General features: G+C 38.7%; 1 protein-coding gene across 2 annotated transcripts; it reads left to right on the top strand.

The window, feature by feature from the left end:
- The first annotated feature begins 3,160 nt into the window (after nucleotides 1–3,160).
- Nucleotides 3,161–9,747, top strand: LOC141608907 (M phase phosphoprotein 10-like). 2 transcript variants are annotated; one of them, XM_074428240.1, is made up of 13 exons: nucleotides 3,161–3,927; nucleotides 4,520–4,575; nucleotides 5,525–5,705; nucleotides 5,786–5,896; nucleotides 6,020–6,157; nucleotides 7,486–7,554; nucleotides 7,675–7,716; nucleotides 7,826–7,894; nucleotides 8,474–8,545; nucleotides 8,647–8,700; nucleotides 9,035–9,176; nucleotides 9,276–9,338; nucleotides 9,442–9,747. In XM_074428240.1, the coding sequence occupies exons 1-13, from the start codon at nucleotides 3,268–3,270 to the stop codon at nucleotides 9,453–9,455; spliced, it is 1,671 nt and encodes a 556-aa protein (XP_074284341.1). In that variant the 5' UTR covers nucleotides 3,161–3,267; the 3' UTR covers nucleotides 9,456–9,747. The 2 variants fall into 2 exon arrangements, with proteins under 2 accessions (XP_074284341.1, XP_074284336.1); XM_074428235.1 differs by having other exon boundaries at nucleotides 9,439–9,747.
- The last annotated feature ends 1,446 nt before the right edge of the window (nucleotides 9,748–11,193 follow it).

Below are 11,193 nucleotides of genomic sequence, written 5' to 3'. Positions count from 1 at the left end.
AAAAATATGAAAATACGTCAGATTAGAGGTGATAATACGAATAATAGTTGATTTAAACCGTATTAGGAGCTACGTCAAAGCGAGAAAGAGTTCAGGGACAGAGACCAACCCAGAACAGGCCCAGCATCTGCTGCGTCCTCTTGAAGAGGCGCAACACTTTCTGCGTCTGTTCTTGAGTTGGGCTCTGACTATGAAGTCAGAACCGCAACACTGTTATCGTTCGTTGGTAGATTTTAGATCGATTATTGATATTAGACTCAAGTTGAAGTGCTTTAACAGGTTATATGTATACTAATAACGTCACAAGTCAGATTAAAGACTACTAAATTATTACGGCGATTTACATAATTATAATTATACGATGTCGGATTTATAAAGGTCGAAACTTTGAACTTGAAAACGAAATTAAATTTGATGAACTGAAATCAAATAAAGAAAACTATGTAGAAAAGACGAACTCTAAAGACTCGATATGGGAAAATCGAACCTTTAAAATCCGGGTTTGAATAAGATGATGAAAACCCGCAAATATTGAATTATAAGGGATTTAAGTCGAATTAAGCGTTATAATTAAAAAGGAATTATTAAAACATGATTTATGTACTGACATGACGAAGAAAACAAAGAAAAAACGAAAGAAATAAGAAAAATAGAAAATTGCAGAAGGTCGAGGGAGAAGAAGAAGAGCAGGAGCAGCGGCAGCCTCTGGAAGAGGCGCAGCAAGTGCTGCGTTTCTTCTCGACGTCTGACCTCCGCTGTTTTATAAAAACGGTTTTAAAAGACGGATTTTAAATCGGTTTTCGAACGTGCTTTTGATATAGATCTTACATTAGATGATACAAAATAAAAAGTACAATAAATAAATGGGATTTACACCCTCAGACTTACATGTTTGACGAAACGAGATTGACTAAAGTTATCGTTTTAGTGATTGCTCGACTCGAATATGCGTGGAAAGTGCCCTTGTTAAAGGATTTAGATTAATTAGGTTGATTAAACGGAGTTGGTAAAATTGGCCGGTATATGCAACGTGACTGGGACTCAGAATGATCTTAGCTTACGTGGTCGATTGATCAGGCACGTAGGCGTCGAAAGCAATAGCGTGGTCTAGAATGCAAAGAGAGAAAAAGAAGGGGCGGAACACTCGCACGTCAAATATGGAGGCCGAAGGCCTCTATTTATACTAAACATATGGAGGAGTTTAGGAATGACATGTAGACGAAAACAAATCACGGAAATATTCTGGAAAGCGTGAAAAGAGGGCCGGGGAAGAGGCGCAGCAGCCACTGCGACCCTTGAAAGAGGTGCAGCACCTGCTGCGTCATTTCCCCAGAGGTTTCCTCCTCAGCAAGAAAGATGTCCGCGTTTTTTTATGGAATTTCGGTAGATATACACTTCCTTATTCCGTGAAACACAATATGCGGAAGATATTTCCTTAAGATATATTGATTTAATTTAGGAATCACTATCCAGATAATTCTAGAACATTCCGGAATATTCCGTCTCGGCATTTAAACGGTTTTTAGAAAATGAAGCGGTTTTTGACCCGGACTCCAAATGAACTCTAATTACTGTCAAAACGACCGTATCAGCGCGTAGATGACGACCAAGGTGTTGACACAAGTGTTGGAGCTATCACTTGACGATGAACTTACGGACTGTCATAAGATCGTTCCGCGTACCAAACATGCGACCCAATCATCACGGGATGGTTGGCGGGAGGTGCAGAAATGAGGTATCTACAATAAATCGCATGCACGAGCTCCTCCATTTGAAGTCAATCCTGTCAGCTGGCTCGTGGGAGCTGGATAAGGGCTCGCCCGAGCCCAGGTTGAGCTCGCCCGACCTTCAGCGAGCTCGCCCGAGCTCACTCCCTTTTCTCTCTTGCTTTGGCTTGGCTGCCTCCCAGCTCGTGGGAGCTGGCCTGGACTCGTGGGGGTTCCTCCCCATTGCCCGGAAGCTTGCTTTATTGAATAAGGCCTTTAGTCTCGGTCTCCTCTTTGATGCTTGGTCGCTAGATGCGGTCAATTTAGCTCCGTAATGCTCCAATTAAGCAAGGCTAGTGCTCTCCTCCTACAAAGGCACCGAATCTCATAGAATTTGCATAATAGGAAGCTAAAGACAAGAAACGACCATAATAATCACGTAAAAGCATATGAAACGAGGCTAGTTAGGGGACTAAATGTGCGTAAATACGAGTCACATCAATTGGCTACCTCCTCTTCATTCTTTACAGAAAACTTTACTGATTGGTTAATCAATAATGCGAGCAACAGCTTATATGCACGATCTCCGAGATTGGGAATTGTGTTTCGCGATTACGTGCTGGTGGCTTTGGCATTGGAGGAATAACGTAGTGTTTGGCGTGATGACGAAAACCCTACTTTCCCCTGTGATTTCTTATTTAACCAGTTCGAGTCTTCCAAAAAAGCATTTGACAATTTCTTGCTTTTCATCCCTAAGCGTGGTACGAGTAGGAAAGAGGTATATAATCGATGGCTTCCTCCTCCGAATGGATGGTTCTTATAAAATACAGACGGTGCATCCAAAGGGAACCTTGGACCAGCTGGAAGCGGTGGAATCTTCATAGACGAGACGGGTAATTTCATCTGAGCATATTATTTTTCGTCTGTCATTTGCTCTTCCATGCGGTCTGAGCTTCCCGCATTATTAGCTGGACTAGAAAGAGCGAAACAAATTGGTATTGACAAGCTATTAATTCACATGGATAATAATTCGTGTATTCAACTCGTGATGGAGGAACAATCACTAAGTAATGATCTTAGACCGGTGGTGAAAAGATGCAAAGATCTCATACAGGAAAGGGGTAACTAGAGCATACTTATCGAGAATCAAATCGCGCTGCCGATTGGCTTGCTAATCGAGGAGTTAATGCGGGCATTAGTCTTACTCTATTAGACCATCCTTCTATGGAGCTACCCACAATTCTGCGTGAAAACATTCTTGGGGTCGCTATTCCTCGTATAATAACTGCTTAGTTTTCGGGGTTCGCCCCTCATATGTACCATAACAAAAGGATATCATGTATATCCGGGGATTACAGTTTACACGGTGCGCACCAAATAACGGTTGCGGTCCCAGTAAGAGAAAAAAAAAGGACCGAAGAAGTATTTTGCTCCCTGTGAATTGACGAGGACCCTAAACTTAAACCCTAGAGAAAAAACCCTTGCAATTTGCAAACAGTAACAACCGTTAAACCTTGAAAACTCGTTCAACATTGGCGAAATCAATTGAAGAAAAACAGTGATGGAAGCCATTAACAAGCTCAAATCAACTGACCCGCCTCAGTTTCTGTCTCAAAACGAAGACCTTTCTCTCGCTTCTCGCAAAGCCTCTGAATATCTATTTGCATTCCTCAAACCATACTCACCTAAATCACCATTTGATAAGCTTCTTACAGATGGGTTTGATGCTGAGCAAATTTGGCAGCAGATTGATATTCAATCTCATCCTTTGATTTCTTCACTTAAGAGGGATATCAAGCGTTTTGAGCAAAACCCACTTCAAATTTCCAGTCTTTTTAAGGGAAATGAAAAGATTGGGTTAGAAAACGGGAATTTTGAGGATGATGGGGATGTGAGTTTGGAGGAAGACGGCGAGGATTTTGAGAATGAGGATGAGGATGAAGAAGGGGATGAAGATGATGGTGAAAGCGAAAGCGATGAAGAGGACGAGGAAGAGGAAGAGGTGGAGGATGATGGTGATGGTGTGCCGGAAGTGGAAGACGAGTTCTTGAAAATGAAGGATTTGGAGAATTTTTTAGTTAGAGAGGAGAAAAAAGAGTATGAGGGTGAGGATAATTTGAACAAGAAAAAGAAAAAGAATAAGAAGAATAAAAGGAGTAATGATGATGATGATGAAGAGAGTGAGAGTGATGATGATATGGAAGATGGTGGTCTTAATGAGGTTAATTCTGTTTTCTTTTTGCAATTTTACTTTCAACTTCGTTAATTTGTAATCTCATGAAATTATAGATTCTAGAATTTAGCAAGTAATTTGTTTTTTGTTGAATGCTTGTTGTAGACAAATTAGGTGTGTAGTTGAGTTTGCTTTGCATCATAACTACATTAGTTAGGAGTAGGATGGAAGCATGACTCCGTCACTGAATTTGCCAAGGGTAGGGTGTAGATATGGGAACTACAGATGAGCAACCCGAGGGCTTATTTGAGGGAGCCATTGAGGCACCGGATTAATGTCGTCGATGTAATTTGCCCTTTTCCAGTTTTGTAGTGATAGGTGATATATATAAACAAAAAGCTAACTTTTCATTTCCGATGAATCTGATGATTGTTTTATAGGGTTTTGGGATCAGTTATATTTAGAAAATATCTCTCTTGTAACTTCTCCGTGGAGAAGCAGGTAATCGTCTCCTTTTCTGTTTAGGAACAATTGAAATAACCACTTCTATACATCTAATTCTAGAACTCTAACTCCACTGAGGTGAAATGTTTGTTTCACAAATGTTGTCCATTATTTAATGTCTGTTTTTTTATTGTAGCTTCTCATGTATGGAGGAGGCAACGACGATGATGAAGACAACACAAAAGAGATCAGGTGCTTATATGTTGCAGTATCTTTTTTTTTTTTTTTTTTTTTTTTTTTTTTTTGGTTTCCATGCTATGGTGTGGGAACTGGGAAGTTGGAAAACTATATAGGAGTACTTATTAAGAGAGAAAAATATGGATATAGTTTATGCTTATTATTAGGAAAGAAAAAGACGAATAGTGTTCTTTTGATCCCCAATGACAACTATGATGACTAGTAGACTGCTACTGTAATAGAGTGAATCTCGTCTTCGACTACTTCCCAAGACTACTACGCCCTCCGTCCCGGTCATTTGTTTACCTTTTCCATTTTTGGGTGTTTCATTCATTTGTTTACTTTTTTATATCAGGAAGGCTTTTGATAGGTAATTTGATCATCCAATTGGATTATTGTTGTTTAGTTCTCATCCAATACCACTACCCACAAATGGTCCCCTCCCCTTTCCTTGGTCTTTGTGACAAAAGCAAAGGTAAACAAATGACCGGAACGGAGGGAGTATTTTCTTTCTTCAAAAAGAATACTTTTTTATTTTATTTTATTTGAACTGTATTATGAGAGACTAATGTAATATGACTCTCATTAAGCTGGTTGCGCTTCTTTTCGCTGTGAAGTAGATGTCTTCGTAATTCGGAACACTTTCATTTGAACTTTCTTGATAAGTAGGTATGCTGTTGTTTGTATATACGAGCTATTGTCTGGAATGTAAAAATATTCACATTGAGAGTATATGAGTTACATTGATGATTATTGGCATGTTTAGAAATTCTGTGATTCATACTTTGCTGGACCTGCCGATGTTTTCCATTTGCTGTAACTGAGTTATAGTAAAGCATGCTTGCTACTCAACTAATTCAAATCTCTGTTCCCTTGTTTACATTCTTTTCCATTCATCCTTCAGATAGGCAGGCAGTTTGTTTTGTGCAAGCAATGTTTAATTTTGTTTTTTTTTCCAAATCAGGTATGAAGATTTCTATCTTCCGAATAAGAAGACGCCAAAAAGGAGAGTGAAACAAGTGGATAAATCAGTTGACTCAGAGATGGAAGATGAGAAGAATTTTATGCCAAAAAGAAGACCAGAACAAGTTAATGAATCAGATCAATCTGATGAATCAGAATCAGATGACGGAGATGAACCTCAGGTTACTGTTCCTCTTTGAGATAGCACGTGTTTGTATTTTGTACTGCTATCACTGTACTTGATGCGTGGTCCCTTCCGCAGAGCGATAAAAATCTTTCTACTCATGAGAGAGAGCGGAAGAAACTTCAAGCTAAAATCAAACAGATGGAAGAGGCGAATTTAGCGGCCAAGGATTGGACCATGCAGGGCGAGGTAACTGTTTATGCTTCAGGAAATTGTTTCGACAAGTCACGGGGATAAATTGTGCTAGGATCAGCACTGTTTTGTCCATGCTATTATCTATTTTAATAGTCCCGTTTTCGTTGCACTGAGTAGGTTACAGCATCTAAAAGGCCACGAGACAGTGCTTTGGAAGTTGATCTAGACTTTGAGCACAATCTAAGGCCACCTCCAGTTATCACAGAGGAGGTTACAACATCCCTTGAAGATATTATTAAGAAAAGAATATCTGAGGTAAAGCTTTTTATCTCTTCTTTGTACCTTAATTTTCTCGCACTGATATTTGTAAAACATTGGGTTAACTGAATAACTGATTAGATGCTCAAGATTCTCCTGCTATAAATGTTCGGATTCAATTCTTTTTCCGAATCAGTTCCCTCCCAATATGTTTTCGAAGAACTATCTTTTTCATGTGATTGTGGACAGTTGTTTTGCTAGTATTTGTTAAAAATCCATATTAGAATGTTTGTAAACAGGCATCCTCTAACAAGGAGAATCTCAGAACCATACTATATGTAGGCGTCTGGAGAGTTCATAGCTTTTAGAACTCATTAAGATAGTGTTTGGGAACATGAATTTTTGTTTGGGAAACTCAAAAGATTTTGAAATTTTTGGATTTCAATCTCACAACATTGATAGGAAAAAATTCCAATATATAAACATTTAAAATTGTTCTCCAAACTCATTCCCCAGAAACTAATCAAACTATTACAGTTTCATTTTCAATTTCCCTACATCAGTCCCGTCTAACCATCCTCAAGTAGTGGAAGATGTAGTCAAAGTGTCAAACCATAACATTCGAGCAACAATTAAAAATCAGCCAAATGGGAGATTGCTTTTTTGATTGAAATTTGACTTTGGGACTCACTTTGTCTTTCGGTAAATGAGCAACAATTAAAGACCGCGAGAGAAACTAGTGGAGCATTATCATGGATTCATGGTATAGATGTTGGGGTGAGGGAGGGGTGAGAGAATTGAGTGTGTGGAGAAAAATTTTCAAAATGACATGTTTATAGATGTTATTTGGATCATATATGTTGGGCTTTCTATCAAATACTCATGATTTGTTCCAAGTCCAAATCCTAAAATTATTAGAACACCCAAACAAAGAATTTGGGCCAAGTCCAAATTTAAGAATCGAATGCCTTTCTCCAAACTGGCCATAGATGAATTGCAGTCTTTGGAGGTGCCTGTGGTAGATTGATTCTAAAGAATTTAATTTTAGAGAATCGAGATATTGATAGTTGAAGCAGTTGGTCAAATCTAGTTCTTGCAAATTTGTGATATCTGCTTCTGTTCTGGTGTATTATCAAATTAGATACATGTATTTGAAGCTTACAGGCATACTCAAGATCCACCATCATTGCATGAGGTTGGGGATTGAAGCTTACTCGAAAGTTTCCAAATTTCTGTTATAGGGACGATGACCATAAAACTTTAAAGTTCAAATATGCTTCGTAGGGTCCTCTTGTCTTTTGTATTCTATGCTTACTTTGCAGTTTGAATGCACATATAGTATTGTGACAGCTTGCTTTTTGTACTGAAATTCTTGATGCTCACAGGGACGTTTTGATGATGTACAAAGGGCTCCTAAATTGCCATCTGCAGCACCTAAAGAAAGGAAGGAGCTGGTCAGTTTGTCCTCTTTCATACAGATGTCCTATAACTTTCATTACCAGTTGGTTTTGTTATCTTTTTCCATTTGTCTTTCATCTACTTGATTTTGCCTATCTTTTGCCTTTTGTCAACAGGATGATAATAAGAGCAAGAAGGGTCTTGCTGAAATATATGAGGTTAGTGCACGTTCAGGATCAAGTTGTGTTTGATTTATAGAAATTATCTCTGAAGTTTCAATTTGATGGACTGACCTGAATCTTTGCTGTTGAAATATCATAATTGCAGGAAGAATATGCTCAGCAGACTGGCCTTGCTGCTGCACCCTTATCGCATAACGATGAGTTGAGAAAAGAGGTGATTATTTATACGTAACTTCTGTTTCTTTGTGGGCAAAGCAAATAATTTGCTTATATGGATAATGCTTTCATACTCCATATAATTGGATGAATGTGGATAATGATCTCACTACCTTGTACTTTTATGTACTGCTTGCGTAGTGCACTTTGTTTTATACTCTATGTACTAATCATATCTACACCCTCCCTTTTCACTTGCTTTCTGGTTGGTGAGGGTGGTAGTGGGTGGTGACGTGGGGGATTGTTTTATGCAATATTTGCTTCAGATTTATATGCTTAAAACGAATGGTTGTCATTTGTCAGCCTCGTTTTAAGTGTTCTTAAGTATATTTCGAGTATGTATGTAACCTAATACTGCCTCCATCCTGAAATGATTGAATCAGTTTCATTGGGGCTTCTTTAATAAGAAAATGAGTTGCACTGATCAGTACAGGCAGGTCAGTGCAGACCTGATCAAGAAATGTCATGTCAGTTCACGCCTGAATTCTGATGTTCTGTTATCCTCTGTGCGCACGTGTCTTTATGTAAGCTGTTTCCTGGACATAGGATTTCACACATTACCGTCTTTTTGTTCCAGGCAAGTGAACTCTTTAAAAGGCTGTGTTTGAAACTGGATGCACTTTCTCACTTCCATTTCGCTCCCAAGCCGGTATACTTTCCTCATTTTATTCCTAGCTTTCATCCGCTCTGCAGATACAAGTGAACCCGTTTGTCTGTGGTCTGCGTGTGTAATCAACATTACCATGACAGGTTATGGAAGACATGACTATCCCGACAAATGTTCCAGCTTTAGCCATGGAAGAGGTATGAGGCTCATGAACTCATCTCATGCTTAATGCTTCTTTTTTAGATTCTGTCTGCTCCGACTGGTAGTAAATAAATTATCCAGGATTGTGATTCAGGGTTCATGCTTAGTGCGGTGGCAGACGTAGGAAATTTTGTTTTGGTGTCTCATTAAAAATAGTAAAGCTATTATGGGGTACTATTTTATTATACAGAAGGTACAAATTATAATTTTTTAGCACAAAAATTGGACAAAAAGCATAATAAGATAATGTTTCTGGTCCATGTCCTTGGATGATCGACCAATACTTAGTTGAGTAGGATTTATAGTTCCTGTTACCGTTTTTATGAACAGATAGCTCCAGTGGCGGTTTCAGACGCGGCTATGCTCGCTCCTGAGGAGGTCTTTGCTGGTAAAGGAGACATCAAAGAGGACGCTGAGTTAACGAAGGAGGACAGGAAGAGGAAAAGGGCCACCAAGAAAAGAAAATTCAAAGGTTAATTCACTGATCCATACAGCTTTCTAACCGGTTCTGTGAGTGATTTAATGATATCTATCTTTGAAATACTAAGTTGGATGTTCAATGATTTTGTAGCTATAAACGCGGCCAAAACAGCAAACCGAACAGCCGATAAAACCCTGCAAAGTAATGTTGAAGGTAAGCAATCCATTGCGAATACATCCACTCGCCCAAGTGAGTAGTTACCCATGGAGATTTTGAGAATGAATGTTCATTACTGACACTTGCAAATATGCAGCAGGTAAAGAGGTGTAATGTACCGTCAACTGCTAGGTAATTCAGTCTGGATTACTCCTGTCGGTATTCCATCTCTGGTCACTGGAGCTGCTATATTCACAGCTCTCTGAAGTAGTGTTGACCATTGTTTGAATGGAGCTGTTTGCGCAATTTTGGGGTCCTTGTAGTTTGTTGCACTTTGATTAATGTAATTTATCTCCAATGTCCATCGATTACCAATTTACTATGACTTGGTTGATAGTACACAGAATACACAGCAAGGAAGTGTTTTTATACTAGTAATTTATGCCGTTAATTGGCATTGACATTATTGTTTACGGTTCACTTCTACATGAAATTTCATATATGGCCGCATAAGTTGGATAGAGGGTGGAATATTTGCTGTATGGACTATCGAAAAGAAAATGTAAACAGTTGAATGACACTGGCCAAATTGAAATATGCAACTACCTCGATAGGTAGAGAATAATACGGAGTTTTTTTTTTTTTTTTTTTTTTTTTTTTTTTTTTTTTTTTTTTTTAGGTAGAGAATAATACGGATTTTTTTTTTTGATGATGATGATCAATTGTTCCTCGAGCACTGGGTTTTCTTTTGAGCTTTTTGTTCACAATAGAATAGTACCCCAAAACTTGTAAACTTCCACCATCGATGGGTTATATCATTGGATGAATCGTAATGAAAATTACATTGATAGTTTAATATGTATATACGCGGTAAAAAAGAATAACGTTCCAACTGTCAAAAAAAAAAAAAAAAGAATATTGAAGAAGGCAGTTTTATTTCAAACGTATAAATGGAAATAAACAAGTAATGAATTGAAATAAAGGTATCCTAGCTAGTCAATAGCCTTACAGGCAAGGTGATGAACAATACTATTAAACGACCTAGGAATATAAATAAACGATAAACCATGAAAAGATGATAGTAAGAGAGTGGATAGAGTTAGGGTTGAAGGCGTTGGGGGAGCAACGTGTGATTTTCTTAACAACGTGTTGGGTTTTATGGGAGAAGCGTAATAAGTTGGTTTTTGAAGATGAGAAATGAGACATTGGTAAGATTATGAGTAGGATATGGGGGCTAGTTTGGGAGATGGAGGCTTTGTAGGATAAGGGGGTACCATGCTTGGAGAAGGAGGTACGGAATAGTAATTGGGAAAGACCGGGGCATGGAGTGTCGAAGGTGAATACGGATGCGGGGGTTATGGAGGGTGTAGGCGTGGGTTTGGGAGCTGTAAGCCGGAATTCGGAGGGTGTGGTGGAATGGGCAGTGGTGGTGCAGGGTGAATCAAGTACCGAAGTGGCTATGGCTGAAGCTGAGACGGTATTACTGAGGTTAAAGGAAGCTAGGAGGATGGGGTCGAGGAAAGTGATTGTCGAGAGTGATTGTCTTGGTATCGTTGAAGATTTGGCAAAGAAGCGATGCGGAAGAAGTGAGCTGACGAGATAAGACGACTTTGTTTATCTTTCGAATTTGTTGTTTTTAAGCATATTAGTAGGAAACTGAATAAGTTAGCTCATTTATTAGCTCATACTAGACCGTGGTATGTTGGTAAGCGTTTTTGGACGTAAGATTTGCTGGCGGAGTTTGCTGTTGTAGCCGGTAATGATATTTGTGATATGAATTAAAATCTTTAAGGATTTTTTACAAAAAAAAAAAAAAAAAAAATAGAAGTTCTTTTGTGAGATGATGTGCAACCTCGACACCTGCAAAAAACAAGATAAGTGAGAGACAATCTGAAGAGATTTCCAAATGCCA

The sequence above is a fragment of the Silene latifolia genome, chromosome 1, assembly GCF_048544455.1.
Source record: "Silene latifolia isolate original U9 population chromosome 1, ASM4854445v1, whole genome shotgun sequence".
Lineage (NCBI taxonomy): Eukaryota > Viridiplantae > Streptophyta > Magnoliopsida > Caryophyllales > Caryophyllaceae > Silene > Silene latifolia.
The sequence above is the reverse complement of the archived record's forward strand: the minus strand, read 5'-3'. Positions and strand labels throughout refer to the sequence as shown.